At 54.5% G+C, this 19,466-nt stretch overlaps 2 protein-coding genes and 1 long non-coding RNA gene across 5 annotated transcripts; 1 reads left to right on the forward strand and 2 right to left on the reverse strand.

Annotated features, from left to right (window-relative positions):
* Positions 1–933: 933 nt before the first annotated feature.
* TLCD2 (TLC domain containing 2) lies at positions 934–6,325 on the reverse strand. 2 transcript variants are annotated; one of them, XM_085240655.1, is made up of 4 exons: positions 4,199–6,325; positions 3,678–3,760; positions 3,046–3,128; positions 934–2,136 (listed from the first exon to the last, which is right to left on the reverse strand). In XM_085240655.1, exons 1-4 carry the CDS (start codon positions 4,549–4,551, stop codon positions 1,759–1,761), a joined length of 897 nt encoding a protein of 298 aa, XP_085096781.1. In that variant the 5' UTR covers positions 4,552–6,325; the 3' UTR covers positions 934–1,758. The 2 variants fall into 2 exon arrangements, with proteins under 2 accessions (XP_085096781.1, XP_031412259.1); XM_031556399.2 differs by having other exon boundaries at positions 4,270–6,306.
* Positions 6,326–9,757: 3,432 nt separating this feature from the next.
* LOC104913847 (apoptosis-inducing factor 3-like) lies at positions 9,758–15,503 on the forward strand. Its single transcript, XM_085240662.1, has 18 exons — positions 9,758–9,899; positions 10,058–10,167; positions 10,255–10,364; positions 10,908–10,952; positions 11,034–11,115; positions 11,236–11,348; positions 11,739–11,825; positions 11,955–12,046; positions 12,271–12,401; positions 12,922–13,037; positions 13,387–13,458; positions 13,788–13,851; positions 14,251–14,327; positions 14,409–14,526; positions 14,623–14,721; positions 14,973–15,048; positions 15,261–15,365; positions 15,473–15,503. The coding sequence occupies exons 1-18, from the start codon at positions 9,838–9,840 to the stop codon at positions 15,501–15,503; spliced, it is 1,590 nt and encodes a 529-aa protein (XP_085096788.1). The 5' UTR covers positions 9,758–9,837.
* Positions 11,681–19,401, reverse strand: LOC116217342 (uncharacterized). 2 transcript variants are annotated; one of them, XR_014887525.1, is made up of 4 exons: positions 19,256–19,401; positions 12,898–17,840; positions 12,251–12,428; positions 11,681–12,023 (listed from the first exon to the last, which is right to left on the reverse strand). It is a non-coding gene; the product is annotated as an uncharacterized LOC116217342 (long non-coding RNA). The 2 variants fall into 2 exon arrangements; XR_014887524.1 differs by having other exon boundaries at positions 11,681–12,122.
* Positions 19,402–19,466: the final 65 nt, after the last annotated feature.

Consider the following 19,466-nt stretch of genomic DNA (forward strand, 5'->3'; position numbering starts at 1 on the left):
GGGCAGGAGGCAGGATCAAGCGCGGAAAAGAAAAGGAAGCTGTGCCTAGAGTGCGCTTCCGGTTGATTGCTTCTTCCTTTCCGGTCCCGCCCTCTGCCGGTTTTGATTGGTGGAGAGAGAAAGCGGTGACAGCGTGACGCCGGCTCTGATTGGACAATCAGTCTGCGGCTGCAGATCCCCGCTATGGGGCCGAACAGCCCCGAAGGCCGTGTGGGCTTTTCCTCGGGCAGCCCCTCCTCGTACCTGGGTTTGCTTTGTGAGAGGGAGGCCATCCCTTGTCCTTCTGCCTCTGTCCCCATAGGAGGGGAAGGTTCCTCTCCCAAAGCAGGGCCCTGTTTCCTTCAGGGCAGACACACAGGGCATTCCCACAGTGTGTTCCCCCATACTGGGCTGTGCAGAGCTGCCATGCCACCACTGTGAGACATCCCTGCAGGCTCCCAACCAGGCCTGCAGTGTGAGGCATTGGCGTGGCAGCAGGAATGTGGTGACAATCGAGGCCTTGAGCAGCAGTCACGGTGTGGGCAGCCAACACTGCTGACAGGGGCACTCTGTGCACTTTCAGCCTCTCCCACAGCTTTCCAAAGCAAATGAGTGGTTTGGGGGTAAAAAGTTGCCTGCTGTGCAGAGAACACGACAGATCCAGTGGATTTCTCAAAGCAACTACATGTAGCCCTGCTTGAGGTGGGCTCATACATGCTGCTGGGCTGATGGAAGGGTTCAGTGTATGGGAATCAGTGGGAAATGTGAAGAGAAACAGCATTCAAATCTTCCAATTCCTTGCACCAGCTTTGCTGCACACAGCATCAGGCATGAGCCAGCACACTGTGTGTTTTTATCCCAGAGCAAGGAGATGAAGGACAGGAAGCCAGTGACACGTCTGGAGCAAGCTAGGATGCAGAGTTTTTCTTTCCCTCTAAGCCTCTTCCACTTGAGCTCTTTCATTTGCCGTTTATTGAAAGCCTGTGTTAGTAAGAGCTCTTGCTGCTGCTTGAGAGCATTACACCGGGCTCTGCAGCAGGACTTCTCGTTCCTCATAGATGCCCATATCTGGCCCATCTGAAAACATCTCATCTACAGGAAGCAACTATCACACACCATCCTAGTCTGCAACTCACGCACTCCCACACTCATTTATGGGGAATTAATAGATCTGGGAACAAAACAATACTAGAAAACTCCAGTTGTCTGAAGTTAGCAGCAGTCCCCAAGTATGGCACTGTAGCTCCCACTGTCCCTAGTCCAGTGCCAGCAGCATCTGACAAGGACAAGTCCAAGCCTTCATCGCTCACCTGGCACAATCTCATCGGGGATGGATGCAGGATTTGGCTTTTGCCAGCCCTGGCCTCAAGGGCAAAGCCTTGGAGCTTCTCTTGCCTGGTGCTTTCCCAAGGGAAGTGGTGGAGGTATCACAGAGTCCCTTAGGCAATAGGACCCCGCAGGGTGCAGCGCCTAAGAGGTTAGAAACTCACAGTGGTGTTTGTGTATCCAGAAAAGCAATGGGGAAACAATGCTCTTCTCCCTGCTCCCTTCTCAGTGTTGTTTCAGGACTGTTAGAGCCTTCAGGGCTTGTCTGAGCAGCTCCTGGTTGTTCGACCACATCATCCAAAGGTGCTGGAGGGCAGAGCCCCCAGTGCCTGATCCACCAGCACCTTCTCTGCCCAGGATCCACAGCCATAAGTCCAAGCAACACTGAAACAGCCATTCTTATTCCCCACAGCTCTTTGCTGTCCTCCTCCATGAGCTCATAGCTGCTCAATGCTATTTCTCCTTCTCCCTGCGCGTGTCCCGGCTGGACTTGAAGAAATCACTACGTAGCAGGCGATAGAAGAGGATGATGTTCATGGGGGTCATGATTGCCATGCCAACTGTGCCCACAGTGTATGTGGCCAGGGGCACGTGCTGCCGGTTGAGGAACAGCCAGTGTGTCATCCAGGCCAGTGTGGCAATGCGGAACACCACGTAGGTTCCCAGGTTGATGATGCTGTTGAGGCGGTAGCAGGTGGTGTGCACCAGGTCGGCCATGAGCAGGATTTGGCGTAGGTGGAGGAAGATGGAGTTAATCTCCACCAGTAAGGCCACGAGGGCAAAACCCACGTACTGATGGAGCAGCACTGCAATGCCAAAGCAGACAATCACCTGGGAAAGAGAAAGAAGGGAGGCTGAGCACAGGCACTGCTTACTGTACAGCCTTTCATGCTCAGGCACAGTATGAAGCAGAGTTGGAAACAGTTGTCATGTCGGAGCCAAGCCACTGGTCACCACTTCACACATCTCTGCAGCTCCATAAACAAGATAAAGTCTCCCCACCATTGCACAAAACCATACTATGTTGTTATTTTCCAGCAGGGCAAGTGGAAAAAACTTCTATAAACTCCAGGTTGAAAGAGGAAACCCAACAGCCAGCCCTAACCCTGCCATTATGGCCTGGGGCATGCAGTGGATGGTGGCCCAGCAGGTTTTTCTGCACACTGCAGTAGGGATGAAGATGTGTGGCCCGGGGCTAGAGCTGCTGCTGGCTCAGAAATCCTCCCCAGACAGGTACACTGCAAGGATTAAATGGCTTTGCTGCATGACAGCCCTTGTGCACTCCCATCAGGAAGCTCAGGGATGCTTCAGGATGGGGTTGTGGGGGCAGAGCGGGTACAACTCCTGCCCTGCATCCTCCCTGTGGTGACAGGGGACAGGCTCTGCCTGCCTGTGCCTTACACCACTCAGACTTTTCTTCAGTTTATACCATTAATGCTGTTCTGTGTATTGGTTCTATAATGAGATTATCTGCTTGCTAAATCACTGTCTCAGCCTGAATTAGCTCTATTGTGTGGATGACCTTTTGACTCATGAATAGTGGCTTGCAGAGTTGCAGGGCTGAAAATCACCTGCCCCAGCTGCGTCCCACCACCACCTCTCCTGTTCTCCCTCCCTGGGCCCTGCAGAATCCTGTGCTCCCCTGCAGCCTGCTGGAAAATTAAGGTAATGGATCTGTCTGTTCCCACCTTACCATCTCCCTGGACATTCCCCAGACCCACTCCCATCCAGCAGACTCACCACGGAGTGATGAAAGAGCAGCTCCCAGGACTGGTGGAGTTTCTGATTGCATAGCATGTCCACAAAGTCTTCTAGGAAATAACCTGGGAACAGAGAGGCTCTCAGCAAGGAAGGGGATGGCCAGGAAGATCTGTATGGCAGCACTTGGACCCTTACCCATGTTAGTACCCCAGGGTTGGATCCCAATTCCTTGCAGCGTGGAGGATTTACTCCTACCAGAACAACCCCACATCAGCATTTCATGTACTTAAACCTCCTTGCTAAGCCATAGCAGTGCTGGGGATCTTGTTAGCACCGACCACATGGTTGGTGACAGAAACGCAGCAAGGTGACAAAGAGAGGGATGGCCATTGGACTCAAAACTCCTAGCAAGTTCAGCATGTGGATTTGCGGGGAAGTTACACCGATCACATATCACAGGCAATTTTGGGATGCTCCAAGCCCTGGCTGCCCGATGAGGATGGTGATGGGCAGCTCAGTACCTCCCAGCTCTGGGTGTGTGGGCACAAAAAGGAGCCTCTGTCCTTGCCAAGAATAAGGCAATTGTCTGTGGTGCCTGAGACGTCGCTGCCCGGGACGTGGGTGGGGGGCTGGCATTAGGCACCAACAGGGACCCCCGGGTACCACCTCACCTACAGACACGGCCACCAGGCTGTGTGCCCCGGGTGGGTGTGTGCCCACCAGATCCTCGTGCAGCCCAGGGTAGAGGCAGAACCTGTGGGGAGATGAGCTGTGAGTGCCAGGCAGTGCCTTTGGCTCCCTACTTCCCTCAAGGCTTCCTTCCACTCTGCTCAGTGGGCACTGCTGACACCCTAGAACCCTTCTTTCCCCTTTGCCTCCCCCCATAGCCATGTTACCCTCCTGTCCTCCACGAGTCTTCCTATTGCCTGCTACCTCAGTATCCCCCTGCACCCCTCAGTTCCTCCTCCATCCCTCTGTACCCCAGATTACCTCCCCATCTCCACACCCACCCCATCCCATTTCCCTCTAGGATCTTCTCCCCAACACCACCCCAGGATCCCATCCACCCCATCCCCATTATTCCCTAGGATCCCAACCCTCCCTTCCCCAACACCCTCCTAGGGCTCCACCAACCCGTCCCTACTCCGCCCCCAAAGCCCTCCCGACGCCCTTTCCCCCTCCCCATACGCACAACCTCCCTCGTTGTCCCCTCGGCCCTACGTTCCCATCGCGGTCCCTCGCTGTCCGATCCCGACTGCTCACCCCGCCAGCGCCCCGCCGCCGCTCAGCACGCTGTGTGCCAGCGACGTCCAGATGTTCCGCCACTTCCAGCGGTTCCGCCGAGCCGAGGGCGGCGGGGGCATCAGCCGCTCCACCCCGCGGTTCAACAAGCGGAAAGCGGCGAAAGAACCGGCGACCAGTAGCAAGTCCGGTCCCAGAGCCATGGGCATCCGTTGTCTCCCATGGGGGGCACCGAATGCGCTGACCGACGGCTCCGCCTCGCCCCATAGCCCCCGCCCCGGGCACCGGCACCGCCCCGGGCATCGCATCGCCTCGCCCCGTTACCGGGTATCGCCCGGTCCGGAAGTGAGGAGAGAGAAATGCAAGAGTGAAAGTGGAGAGGAGGGCTGGGGATCGCAGCACCAAAACTGGGGACACCGGGAGGTGGGGACATCTGGAGATGGGGACGCCGGGATTGGGACAGCGGGTGATGTGTACGCCTGGAGATGGGGATATCTGGAGAGGGGGACATCTGGAAAGGGGAACACCGGGAGCTGGAGACACCTGGAGACAGAGAAACTGGGAGGTGGGGACGCTAGGAGCTGAAGATGCCTGGTGATGGGGATATCTGGAGATGGGAACATCTGGAGAGGGGGAGGTTGGGAGATAGGAACACCTTCCTCATCCTGCCGAGGTTCCTCCTGCACCCCGGTGGCATCAGGGGACTCAACAACCTCCACCCCCCAATGCAGTGACGCTTCACCCCAAAGTATTCCTGGTGCTTGCCCCACTGTCCCGTCCCTCACTACGGGCACAGACCCTATGCAAACACCGAGTCTCACTGTGGGTTTATTGACTGAAAAGCTCCAGTTCCTCTACCAAAAAAGAAATATGAATGCTGCACCCACCACACTGCTGCCCTCCATCCCTGTGTCCTACATCCCATCCCACGAGCAGCTCCCTACTGTTGAGACACTCCAGATCTGCTCTGTGTAGAAATTCAGGGTCACATACCCACACTTTCCTCAGCTCCATCCCACCATGGCACTGCTTTTCCTGCTGCTCATGATCTGATGATCTCTTGTTGCTTTTTGACGTCTCTGCCAGGAGCGAGGATGCCACGCAGATCGTATTCAGATGAATCACAGCATGCACACTGAGTAATGTCAGGGGCTGCCTCTCCTTTGAGGTATTAATCTGGGAGATCATCTATTCTTTTTGCTTAAGTACAAAAGCGTGGAGTCTGAGCTCACCGTCACTGCTGTCTGGGGCAATGAGCACTGAAACTGCAACAAGTGATGGGCTGATGGGAGAAATGTTACAGAGGGAATAAATCAGTGTCAAGGGAAAGGGGTGAGATAGTCCTTGCTGATAGGAAAGCATCTCATGCTGCAGAAATTTGCTTAAAAGCCAGAAAGACAAAGGAATTTTATCACAGTTGAGTGGAGAGGGAGACACTGCTTGGAGTAATCCACAGACCCAGTGCTGGGGAGGTTATATATAACCTCGTGCATTAGGACCAGAGGGATCACACAGGCTAATCAGCTGTGGGAAAGCCAAGCACAGAGCTCATTCTGCTTAGCATAAAGGGATGCAGAGGGATGGGTGCATTGCCTGCACCCAGATGGAGCTGTACTGTACACCTGCTGGGCTGCCCGGGGTACCAAGTAGGAAACTCATTTATTGACAATGTTTTAGCCTCAGAAACGCTGTCCCTTTCCAAAGGGAAGCTCTGACCCTGCAGTGCCCCGGCCCCTGAAACGCTGTGGGTCTGGCACTGCCTGTCCTGGCTGTGACGCTGCCCCACGTGCTGCTTTGTTCTCTGGGTTATGAAACACTTTGGCCCCGTTCGGGAATAGTGAACGTGTCTCCGGGCACTGGAGGGCTCTCACGGCCACTTCCTCGTGGGAGGAATTTAAGCTCTGATAAGGGCACCTCTGGCTCCGGGGCTCTGATCCCACTGCTGGAGCACCAGCAGCAGCCACACACATTCTATCTTTCAGCTGCTTTTAGCTTTTTAGATTTTCCTTAATTTTCCAAAGACACGGCGTTTCCTACAAAACCCCTAATTTTCAGATAATGCTTTTCTCCCTCCTTCTGCAGCGATGCCATTAACCAGAGATACTTTGAGTGACACAAGTTCCCAAGTCCGGTTGCAAACAGTCCCCTGACACCGGACCGGAGCCCAAATCCCCCCCCGTGCCCCGCACGGGCTCGGGCAGAGACAGGCGCTGCCGCCAGAGGTCCCCGCACACCCGCGGAAGAGCCGCTCAGGGCGACGCGCTCCGAAAGCGCTCAGCATCCATCCTCACCTTATTTGGAGATATTGCCTTTTTTCACCCGGATTTAGTGAAGTTTTCCATCAGTTCCTTCGAAAGCCTCATTCTGCGCCGGGTCAGCTCACACCGTACCGCTCCCAGCAGGGCAGGGACTCCGCCACCCCATAACGCTGTGGGGACACAGCTCGTCCCATGGCAGGGACTTCACAGCAGCAGCTCCTGACACCCCAAATCCCTCTGGCCAAAGCCCTGCTCCAGTTGTTGGGAAGCTTTGCTCCCTTCATCTGCTTTACTCCAGCCAGGGAGGTGTAAAGTCTGTCTGCTCCTCCTGGCTTGCAGATTATAATTAGTTGTCATCTTTCCTCTCCAAAGTGTGTCACTGCTCTGCTGGCCCACAGCAAGTCAGATGATGCAGGAAAGCTCTGCATCCACCACTTATCCCTTCCTTTCTACCTGATGGTGAGTGGTGAAGCCCAGTCCTTATTGCCATGCCAGGCCTGAATGCTCAGGAAGAATACATGAAACATCACAAATAATTTTTTTTACCCTATCAGCAAATCAATTCCTACTAAATATTTCATTTTTCATGCCTTCTCCCCCTGTAAGCTAAATACACTTTCCATGCCCAGTTTACAGTCTTCAAGCTTAAGCCATACCTGAAGCCATATCTGACAGATATTGATGTGCTTTCTGGTGACATTGTTATGGGGTATTTATGATTCTGTGTTTTTGTTGTTGGTTTTTTTTTTTTTTTTTTTTTGCAGTTCACACAGGTTCAGAATGAGCCCTGCAGGGTGCAAACACTCCCTCCATGCACATCGCATGTTGCAGAGCCCACTCAATCACTCCTGCATTGCAAATAGATCTTCACAGTTGCTGCTGCTGGCTGCACAGCTGGGCATGGAGTATGTTCCCTCCTGAATTCTCTCATTATTAATATCACAAACCAAGCTGCTCTGAGCACGGTGTCCCATTAATCATTTTAGCTCTGCTGCCTCCCCACCTCGCTTGCTCTCTGTTCTTCGGAGATGTTCAACCCTGTGTGCTGCAAGGGAGGGCCAATGTGAGCACGATGGGGATGAGAACACATCTGCACAGTCACAGCTGCATTATGGCATGCCAGAGCGTGCAGCAGGGGCTCAAAGGGAGGGGACAGGCCTAACAAAGAGCCAAAAGATGCTTACAGAGCACCTTACCAGTATGGCATAACATCCTATTCCCTGAGTCCCACAAGGAGGTATTGCATGTTCCTAGGTGTGAGCTGTCAGAGCAGCATCCTACAACAACCCCAAATCTTTATGCTCAGTGCCCTTCCCAACCTTCAGAGCAGGATGAGATCCCTTCACCATCACCTTTGCACCAGCGGAGGTGGGGATTCTGCTTTGCTTTTCATTTTGCAAGAGTCCTTTGCCAGGCTGTTGGGTTGCATCCAGCAGCATCTCAGCCCCACTGTGTCAATGCCACCAGGCAGCACTGTGTCCCACCTGGCTCTCACCCCTGTACCTTTGCACACTGCAGCTCCCATCCCCGAGCAAACACTTCCCAGCCATTTCTGCTGAGTCAGAGAATGCCTCTGTGAGGGCCGCTGCCGCTTCTCCACGTGGGAATGTGCTCCCGGGGAATAATTACAGGGAGTTTAAACAGGGCCGTTTGGCAGCCAAATTGCTCCACGCTCAGGCGCCTGGCCAGCGAGGCAGAGTCCAAAAGCTGCTTTTTGGCACTGCGAGAAAACACTCTGCACCTGCACCCATCGTGGGTGTGCAGCACCCGTGGGCTGGGAGTGCTCCTGGCATTGCAGCACCCGAAGTGTCCCTACTGTTCTGCAGGCCCAACAGAGCAGAGCACTTTGCTGGGAGCAGCTGTGTACTTACTGAGCATCCATGTGCACATCCTCTTCTCAGGGCTGTGCCCACCTCCAGGAGGATTTTCAGCCCCCCTGTGCTGGGTTTGGGAGCACGTTGCGTGGCAGGATGATGCTCCCTGTAATGGGGATTTATCCCCACTCTGCGTTTCGAGGCATATTTAAAGGTTTTGAAACATCTTGACTGTGAAATAGAGATAAGAACTGGAGGAGACGCAAACAGCGGAGGCGTCACTCCCATTTTTTCACAGCTCCCACCCGGCTGCAAAAATAGCACCATCAGCAGCACCCAACCCCGTGCAACACACATGGACACAGCGGTGCTGGGACGCCCAGGAACCAACACAAACTCACACAGGAGCAGAGAAAAGTGCAGCAAAACCAGCGGGCACCAAGCGACGGCTCTTCCCACTGAGAAACAGGAGGAACGTCTCAGCGTTGACTCAGTTTGTTTCCGAAAGGGCACAGCCCTCAGACCACACCTGCCCCATCAGCCCTAAGTGCCCTTAATTCCTCGGCGAGCAGTTTCTAAACCTCAATTAGGAAGAAAATAAATAAATAATAAAAAAAAAGGAATGAAGTGTGGAGTGATTGCAGTAATCAGATTTGCCGCGTCCCCGCTGCCGCCCATCAGCCGGGGGTGGTGGGCACGGCCAGGAGAGCATCGCCCAGCGTGGGCTGGGGGAGCTGGCTTTGGGGACAGACACACAGATGGGAAAGAGATCCATGGATGGTGGCACCTCCCGACGAGGCTGTGAGTATCCATCAGAGCTTTTTCCTGGGATGAGGGGTGGCGATGGGGGGATTTCCTGAGGTTTTGGGGCTGGTGGTGAAGTTGCTGATGTTTGCCAACCACTTGTCCATGGGAATGCCAAGAGCAGCCCTTCTATCTCCATTTTTTCCTCCAAAACAGAGTGGAAAATCTCCAAACACACAGCAAACAGCCAAGAGGCTGTACAACAGCAAGAACCAAGATTTGTTGCTCCTCTTTCATCCACTTCAGGCAGGGATTTCTGCTTTTCATTACGATTATTATCTTAATTCCTTCTCTGCTTACCCCAATACCACCTCAACACCAGCATGGGAGGGATTTTGGAGGTGCAGACCCCAGGGCAGGGTGGCTGCAGGCCTCGTTGACAGCATCGTGCCCAGAGTGGCCATAAATAATTTCAAGTCATTTTACTGATTTCTGACACAACTGCTGGAAGCCTTCCTTGCTTACTCGCTATATGAGCCGAATTTAATGGGTTGCCATATGCAAACAGGACCTGGGTGAAGTCAGAGAAAGAATGGCTGAATGGATGGGTTTGGAGACCAAAAAATAAAATGAAATAGGGAAAATGTGTACTTTCTGCTGATCATAGCCTTTTTATTTCAGCTGAGCGTGGAACCCTCTGAGTGGCAGTGGCTGCACATTTTGGGGTGGGATCTCGGAGGAACAGAGGCTGACCCCTCCCTGTGTCCATCAGCATGGATTGCAATGACACCGTCACCGCAGAAGTCTGCAAGGAGGATGACATTGGGGATGGAGAGTGAGTAGCCCATGGAGAGCCCACCACCATGAGCCATGCAGGCCACAGGGCCAGCGTTGCCATGGCAACAACCACCATGTTGGCTGCCGCCATCTTGTTGGTGAAGGGAGCATCGCCATGGCTGTGAGGGGCTGATCCCCGCTCCCTGCTGTGCCCAGACTCTGTGAGGTGATGGTGGCTGGCTATCCGGTGCTGCTAGTGAGGAACAAGATGGAGTTCAGCGCCCTGGGCAGTAGGTGCCCACACTATGGCGCACCGCTCAGCAAAGGTAGTGCTTATGGGGGGTAGTGGGGAGAAGCCATGCTGGTTGGGGAAGCTCTCACCAATTGGCTGGGGGGGGGGGTTTCTATTGCAGGGGTCTTGAGAGGGCACAGGCTGCGCTGCCCCTGGCACGGCTCCTGCTTCAACATCAAAACTGGAGATATTGAGGAGTACCCTTCTCTGGACTGCCTACCTTGCTTTAAGGTGATATCTGGTGTCCTCCCCCCTGCTTGATCCGTGTCCCCTCTGCTACCCACTGTCTACAAGCATGGTGATTGAAAAGGCCATGCCCTGGACACAGCGCTGGTCACACAGAGCTGCACATGGAATGACTTCAGGCATCCTACAGATCCTTTCAATCAACACATCCTGATATCCCTCACAGCCAGAAAAGCTCGTGAGCTCCCCAGCACCAACAGGCACTCACTTGATGTTCAAGAACCCCACATGCCGCTCTTGATGCGTCAGAGATTGCTGTCCTCCAACAGCTCAGGACCATGAGTTCCTATTGATGCTGATCCTCTCTCCTTAGAGCTGGGCTCCATTATCTTTCTACAGTTTTCTACCCTTGCATCCTACATCCTTTTCCAACCAGACCCCAAATTTCCCAACAGCTTACTGTTACCAGGACAGTAAGACTCCTGCAAAAGCTCTTAAGTCACCATTTGAACAGGCTCTCCCATGAGAGTTCTTATCACCACCCTATCAGCACAGTGCCTAAATATACTCTTCTTCCCCCTTCCCCAGGTAACAGTGGAAGATGGAAAGGTGTTTGTTACAGCCAAAAAGAAGGTACTGACCACACCTGCTGCCAGTAAGCACCATCAGCACCGTGGGCTGGGTACAATTTCATTGTCTTCCACTTTCTTCTAGGATCTTGAAAGCAGCCTGAGGGTGAAGGACATGAGCAAACGATGCCTTCTCAACCGGAACACCATGCTTCTCCTGGGGGGAGGTCAGTGAAGTGGTCTATAGCACATCCTCACCACAGACACTCCATCCCTAAGGAGGACTCATCTTTTTCCTCCCACTCTGTAGTGATGCATAACAGGGCTGAGATGAGCATCTCTCATAGGTGTGGCTGCCCTGGCTTGTGCAGAGACACTTCGCCAAGAGGGCTTTACTGGCAGGATCATCATGGCCACCAAAGAGAAACATGCTCCGTATGACAAGTCCAAGTTGAGCAAGGTTTGTCGGTGAGAAAGGACTCTGCCTGGGTACTGTGTGTGAATTAGGGGCACAGCCCATGCTCAGAACCAGGTTGAGGGATCAGGTGATCCATTCTGGCAAGGCAGCTATTGGGCAAGAAAATGGCTGTCATTTCCAGCTAATGTCTCACTTCCTCCTGAAACGTCTTTGATCAGAGTACACCATTAGCAAATGGTTTTATCCTCTGGCCAAGTTCTTCCCACTAGATGTTTGAGGAGGAGCATGGAAGTGATGGGGATGGGACAGTGCGAGTAGCAGTGATATACTAGTGCAGGATTTACTTCTAATGCAAACCTACTTCCCAGTAAACTGCAAGAGCACTGCTGACTATAGGAACTGCTTTATTTCATACTTCTGCTTTGCTTCCAGGAAATGAATTTAAAAGCTGAGGACATCTACCTGAGGAAACCTGAATTCTTCTGTGCTCATGGCATAGAGCTCTGGACAGAGAAAGAGGTGCAAAAGCAGCTGAGATCAGTCCTCAGTGGGTGGTTCTCTTCCTGCAATGAGGAGGGGCATTGATGTGGCAGGACAGAAGTGGACCAGGAAAGTGCCTCCTTGATCTTTACCTCCTCTCTCCTGCAGGCAGTGTCAGTGGATTTCCAGAAGCAGAAGGTTCGCTTCATGGATGGATCCTCTCAGAAGTACAACCAGCTGTTCATTGCAACAGGTGGAAAGTGAGTTCACAAAGCATTTGTCACATGCGACTTTTCTGATGGGATGAAATGGTTCATTTGTGGGGATGGAGCTCTTCTAGAAACACACACAGGGGAGGGAGTAGGAGATGATAGAAAATGATGGGATCAAATGGCCAAGAGGCTGCATGGGGTTGTGTGCTCCCTTCTTGTCATCCCAGTTTTATTTACAATCATGAGCCATACCTGGATTCTCTCCCTCTCAGCTCCAGCTTCCTCAAAGTCCCAGGTGCAGACCTGCAGAACGTGTGTCATCTTCAAACCCCAGAGGATTCTAGCAAGGTCTTAGAGCTGGCATCTGGGAAGAATCTGGTGATTGTAGGAGCTTCATTCATAGGTACCATGCTGGAGGGGCTATTAGGTCCTGAAAAAGTGGGCCTTGAAATGCACTTCTGCTGTGTGAGCTTATTAATTAGGGGTCCTCAGGGAAGGGGGTCATCCACTGCCTGTCATGGTCCCACACCAGAGTCCTGTACTTGGGGCTTTATAAGCTACACAGCAGAACCTTTCTCTTGATGGCCAGAAACTTTGAGCCATATACAGTTCCTGGACCAGGGCAGAGGGAAATGTGCCTTGTGAAAAGGTCTGTCAGAGGAGCTGGACTGTCCAGAAGCAAGGGGGTAAGGTACAGAAGGGAGCTATGCAGCTAGGAGCTGCTCTTTGTATTTCCTAATATCTGGGTCCATAGTGCACAAGAACAAAGTGAAATATAACAGCCCATAAACACAAAGAAAAGCAGTTAAGCACTGGCTATCCATCAGATCTGTTCTTGTCTGGAAGGGGTAAAGATTCCCCAGGAGGAGGGTGCAGGTTCCCACTTGCAGCAGACTTACCTGAGACATGCCATTCACTTGCAGGAATGGAGGCAGCTGCCTTCCTCTCAGACAAGGCTGCTGTCATCTCGGTGGTGGAAAAACATGAGTTCCCTTTCCAGAAAACGCTGGGTCCTCAGGTCGGAGGTGTTGTCTTGAAGGTTAGGAAAACCCAGTGCTATCCAAACAGCCCTGCTATCCACCACCACCCAGGAGCTGCTGCCTGGTAGTGCCTGGCCACCTTGCTCAGAGCTCACATGTAAACCCCCAGCTTCCCTCATGCACACATTACATTTCCTAGCTCAACTCCCTCCCTAAGCCCAATCTCATGCTGGTCCTAACTGGGATGGCAGAGCAGAGGCAGACTCCCAGTGTACCCTGCAAATAAAATCTTCCTGCAGCACGGAGCAGCAGCTAAGCTGTCTGCCTGGGTTCTGGCTGGATGCTGCTGTTTTTATGAGCTTGGAATTTCCTAGAGAACACTCAAAGCAGCTTCCTCTTCCTTTTCAGATGCTGCAAAGTAAAGGAGTCAAGTTTTACATGAAAAAAGAACTCCATGAGCTGAAAGGGAAGGATGGAAAGGTCAGTCATGCCACTGAGGTCTCTGAACTTCTATTTTTAGGGGACACCCCCCTCAAATTGAGGTGTATCCCAGTGTCTATGTCTAGGCTAGCTCCTCCCATGTCTAGACCCTCGTGTTTCCTTGCACAGAGCACAGCTCTGAGCTCAGAGGGCAACAGCATGCTGCTTTCCTTGATTTTCTCTTATGTTCCCAGCAACACACATTAACTGGACAAGGTCATCTCAGCCTGAGAAAGAAAATGGAGAGCAAAGAATAAGGCATCAGAGAGGCTACGGGAATGAGGACACCGTTTTTAGCCCTTTGTTAATGATCCTTGCTTCTTCTCCAGGTCACAGAAGCCATTCTTGCCAGTGGAGAAAAACTACCTGCAGATGTGGTGGTGGTGGGAATAGGTAAAGTGAGCCCAGCTGGAGAGGGAGGCAGCTCTGGAAATGGGGAGAGCATCTCAGTCCATTCCCATTACCCAGTCCTTCCTTTTGGTCCCACCCACTTGAGGGGCTTATGAGAAATAGGCAAGAGGAAAGAAATGACTTACAGCCTTGATATGACTTTGGCATGCTTGCTGAGCTCTGTAGGTCAATGCTGTGTTATCAGAGCACGTCTTGTTCTGGGTCCTGGTTTTATTGTCGCTGGGTTAGCTCAGCACCAGCCCAACTGCTGGTCACTGCTGTAAGCTGCCCTGGTCCAGGCAGGCTGAGCAGGTACCAAGGCCACATGTTCATTTCAGGGCCAAAGTTACTCCCTGCCTTTACAGAGCCTTGCTGCATTTGTTCTTATTCCTTTCCTTGCAGGGGTGACCCCCAACTCTGCATTTCTGAAGGGCACCTCCATCGCCAAAGACAACAGTGGTGCCATCCTGGTGGACCTGGTGCGTGCCAGCTGAGTACCCACAGCTAATTCTGAGTCCTTTCCTTTTCAGTGTTGCTTTAATAGCTTTTTGTCCCATTAGCACATGCAAACCAACATCCCAAACGTCTTTGCTGGGGGGGATGTTGTCTCCTTTCCCGTAGCGCTGCTCAACGGGGACCACTCCAGCATCCATCACCAACAGGTTGCTGAGGCCCACGGTGAGGCAGTGCTTCCCAGCTCCCCTCACACAATCAGCAATCTCTTCAGGACCTCCAGGAAACAAAAACGTTCCCGCTGATGGTCCATTGCCACAGGTTCCATTGCTGCCTTCAACATGTTGAAGAAACAGAAGGAGTTGTACACTGTCCCCTTCTTCTGGACCACAATGCTTGGGAGAAGCATCCACTATGCAGGTAGGATGGGGCAGAGAGAGAGAGGAATGAAAGGGCACAATTGTCTCTCTCCAAGCCAAGGAGGAACTTGGGACCACGTGCAGTCCTGCTCCTCTGGGTCAGCTCTGCTTGTCCAGGGTCTCTCTACCTGCTCCCAGCCCCATGCCAGAGTCACATCCCCTCTCCTTCTTCTTGGACCCCAGGTGGCATTGAGGTGGGGTGGGTGGCACTGCTGTACCAGAGCTCCCCGACCCCATGATCATCTTCTGCAGGCTGTGGGAAGGGCTACACAGACACCGTTCTGAAGGGCAGCTTGGAGAAACAGAAGTTCCTCATCTTCTACCTCAAGTGAGTGGAGCCACACTACAGTGTAACCAGAATGGGGCAACAATGCAGGGACTCTGGCACCCACTCCCATTCCCTCTGCCCCACTGCTCCCATGCCTGGTGCCCCACGTCCCCCTGCCCCAAGCTCTCCTCAGCCCACTGTCTGCAGGAGGATGCTGCTATGCTGTGTTATGTGCACCAAGGAGCTCTGCATCCTTCTGTTTTCTCTTCCAGGGATGGCTTTGTAACGGCAGCTGCCAGCCTAAACTGCGACCCCATGGTGTCTCTGATTGCTGAAGTTTTATACTTGGGGAAAAAAATATCTAAAGAAGAAGCAGAGTAAGTGATGCCCTGAGCAGCAGGGTGATGCCTTCCCCCTACAAACACAGAGCCCATAAGCACAGCACTGAGCTCCTGCAGTTCCCCAGTGCCCCTCTTGTTTGCAGGGCCTACGATATCAACAGCATACCCTTGTGACAGCAAGCTAAGCTTCACCTGTACACTGCCATAGGGGGAACAGCATCAACCAGGAGTTAAAGCTCAAGTTGTTGCGAGAGAAATAAAGTGGAAGCAAGTGGATTGAGTACATGCATTTTGTGTTTGCACAGCCCTCAGCTGCTCTTTGCACTCCGGGGCAAAACAGAGATGTGCTTTTTCTTAACCAGGGACCTGCTGGGCTGAGCAAGAGGAGACCACACAAGGTCCCCAGTCCACCGCCTCCATCCACCACCTCCAGCTCACTTCTGGCAGGGAGCATTCATTCAGCACACCCCGGTCACGCTGACCTTCTGCTTTGCAGAAGCACATTTTCCCAGCGAGGGGAACTCTGAGTGAGGCAAGCTGCTCTCACAGCTGGGAACAAGACAGTCTGTGTGCAAGAGCTGATGCCAAATAACTCACCCCTAAGGACAGAAGGCTGCGAGCCGACCTTTGAGCATGCAGCACCTGCTGGCATTGCTACAGCTGTTGTGAATCTTGCATTAGCTGCTGCAGCGACTGATTCCAATCCAGCAACCCCAGCCCAGCTGCACGCAGCACGGCATCCCCAGTGCTGGCTGCTTCAAGGAGGAGGGTGGATGCTGCAGGAAACGCAGCCTCAGTGCTGGAGGAAAGAGTTGCATGGTTTTGCAAGGCAGCAGCAAGTGAGGCTGTGCACTCTACAGGAAGCACTGCACTTACTCACCGGTCACATGGCACTTTGCAGGAGGAAGGGTAAGCTCTGAGTGTCAGGCAAGTTCCCACAGGGACACCGTGTCAGCCTCAATCCCTCTGCTTTTCTGCTCAGTGCAGAGCTGAGCCGGTTTGCTCAGCAAGTGAGGTAACATTGCACCATTTTTGTGTAAAACACTCGAAGTTGCACCCCAGCACCTTCTCACATACGAAGCTAGCATGAAATCCCCAAACTCTTTGGGCTCAGTGCTGCTGTGCAGGGCAATTCTCAACCCTGAAACCGCCCCAACTTACCCAAGGGGAGCACGTCACAACAACAGGAGGAAGCAGCAACCCTAAGCACTCCCCACGTGCTGACACACACACACAGGGGCAGAAACTCAGTGGAAGGAACACACAGCTCCTCCATACCACACACCAACAGCTCTGGCACAGCCATGCCTTGGAGCTGCCCCTCCTCCCGCCCCGTGCACTCACTGCAGCTGCTTTGTGCCCCTCACTTTCCTCTGATTCTGTAGGAACTTGCAGTTCTGCAGCTGGGCTGGGAGAGCACGGTGCTGCCTGCAGCCAGAGGCGTTCCTCCATCATCAAATACTGAGCAGGAGTTGGTCCAGGGGGGCTCAGTAGCCCTATTCCCTGCAGTAGGCAGCAGTAGCCCCCCAAAAAACTCCACTTCCTGCAGCCATCAGCACATGCATGCCAAGTTCTTATCAGAATGAAGGACGTTGTGCAACAGATTTGCCCTACTTCTGCCAGTTAAGGGACACCAAACTGCTTTCTGCACATCACCAGGTGCAGAAATCCAGCAGCAGCCTTACACCCAAACAGGGAGACTGAACCAGAACTGTGCAGCCTCCAGCACGAGGCTCCTGCTGTCCTTGCTGGGTCCACACACAGACGTTTTACCCCATTACTTTGGATCCCAGAAGGCTTTACCCAAACCCTTCCTGGTGCTACCATCAGCAGCTCAAACAGGGAGGACACAGCACACCCAGCATACCTGAAGCCCTGGCACTGCCCCAGCACAGGTCATAGAACAGGGCAGCCATTCCCTGGGCTGTGCATGACTCGGCCCTGAGTCAGCAGCTCCGCAGCCCATCCCGCCCAGGCAGCCCCATCCCACCACCCAACTCTTTGCAGTGCCAATCCCTGTAACAGCACAGATCAGCCCTGCTGTGACGGACCTAAAAAACAACCCTCTGCCCACTGACCCCCGTGGGACAGAGCTGCCACCCCTCCTTGCCACCCCACAGTCCAAAGTCACCACCATCCTCCCACTCCACAGGCAACGAATGAGTGATTCAGGAAAACACAAAGTTTAATGTCTCTGGCTGTCTCAATTCAATGCCACCTCACCATGGGGTGAGACCCCATTCCCTGTTTTATAGCCCTGGCTTTGTCTGGAGGCTCGTCATCCCCACTGGGCTCATCCTCAGCTCCCTGGGGGTGCCTCCATGGGATGCTGTTGGCTCACTCATCCCGCTGGCTCAGGGCACGGCTGCAGCTGACATCCGACGTCGCAGCGATGAGCGTGGCTACATTCAACAGTTCTTCAACTGGCAGCTTTAGCTACTAGAGAAGGACATAAAGCTTGCCACTGAAGAACTGCTGCCGGGCAGCCAGGAGCGGGCAGAGGGGCAGCAGCTGTGGAGGAAACAACACATCAGAGCCAGCACACAGCACTGCCTACACCAAATGTACCCTCCCAGTGCCCTCCAAAGCTGGGGCTGACATCCCATGGGGGGTACAACAGCCCAGGGAACGCGGGGGCAGCTCCATCCCTCCTCTCCCCATAGCCAGGTGCTACAGAGCATTCCCCTTTACCACACAGGGAACCAAGGCCGTTCCGGCTGGAAAACACGAGATAAGAAGCCCAGATCACAGAGGCTGCCACCACAGGGATGGGGCTGCGAGGTTCTGCAGGCAGGATGGGGTGGGTATGGTGTTCCCCAGGCTCTCACCTCCAGCACCGTGCTGGCAAGGTCCCACCGGGCCGGGGGCCAGCAGCACTCAGCCAAGGGAGAGATTTGGTGCCAAAGGAGCACCGGGGGAATGTGGGGAACTTTGGAGTCACCCGGTGGGTGCGTTGGGCCCCAATTCTTCTCTCTTCCAAATGGGAAAAATCTCTTTTTTCCCCCCCTCACTTTGTCTGAACTATAGGGCGAGCTCCGGGAATCCCCTAAGCAATAGAAGGGCAGTCAGCCCCAGTTTGAGGATAACCGGGCTTAAACCAGAGGCAGCACACGGGGGACACCCCCCAGCATCCTCCCACCGATGTATCCCCCAAAAAACGTCCCGGGGCTCCCCACGGGGTCGGGGTGTCCCGGGTGGGGGCGGCGGGGATGCCGCGCATTCCTGGCGTGCCGGGTACATCTGGTCCGGATTCCAGCGCCGGTCCCGGCCCTGCTCCACCCCCGCTGGGCCGTGAATCAGCACCCGGGAGGGGCCCCGCCGGCACCGGGGGGGAACTCTGCCGGTAACGGGAGGAAACTCCCAGCCCAGGAGGAGACTCAGCGGGGTTCGCCCCCATCTGTAAAACCCCACCGTACCCCCAGCGGGTGCCCAGCTCCGATTTAACCGGCCCACCCAAGCCTGGTAAAGGCAATCCCCGCAGCCAGGACAGCTTCGCCTCCCGCCCTACGGGGAACTCGGTTCCCTCCTCGTCGTCGTCCCCCCCCCCCCATCCCCGGGGTCCCCACGGTCCCTTCCGCCCCCCGGGATGCTCCGCTCGGTGTCCGCCCGAGGAGCGGCCCCGGGTCAAAGTCTGCCCCGCCCGAACCCGGACTGAAGGTCACCCCCGGGGGCGGCCACCGCCCGGCGCGGGGCGGCCCCGACCACAGCCCCGCCCGCCCCACCGGGACCCCCCGCAGAGGTAACCGCGCCCCCCCCGCACCGACGCGGGGACCGCGCCCGCACAGCCCTACATAGAACCGAACCCCATCGAACCCCCATTCTGCACCCCGGGCAAAGGTGACCTTTCCCAGCGGATAGAACGGGGCACAGAACACCAACCGTGCCCCGGCTCCATACAACGCTCCCCGCGGTGCCGCCGGACCCACCTGAGCGGAGTGGCCCAGCCCAGTACCGGCACACCGCGGCCCAGCCCGGCCCCGCCGCTCCCCCCGCCGCACCGCACCGCCGCCGCCGGCTCCCGTCTCGGATCAGCTGGCGGAGTCATGACGCAGCCACCCACCGGCCCCGCCCTTAACCAATCACCGCCCGGCACGCCGCTCCCGCCCCCTTCGCGATCGCTGCCAATAGGCAACGAGT

Source organism: Meleagris gallopavo, chromosome 21 (assembly GCF_905368555.1).
Source record: "Meleagris gallopavo chromosome 21, MGAL_WU_HG_1.1, whole genome shotgun sequence".
Classification (NCBI taxonomy): domain Eukaryota; kingdom Metazoa; phylum Chordata; class Aves; order Galliformes; family Phasianidae; genus Meleagris; species Meleagris gallopavo.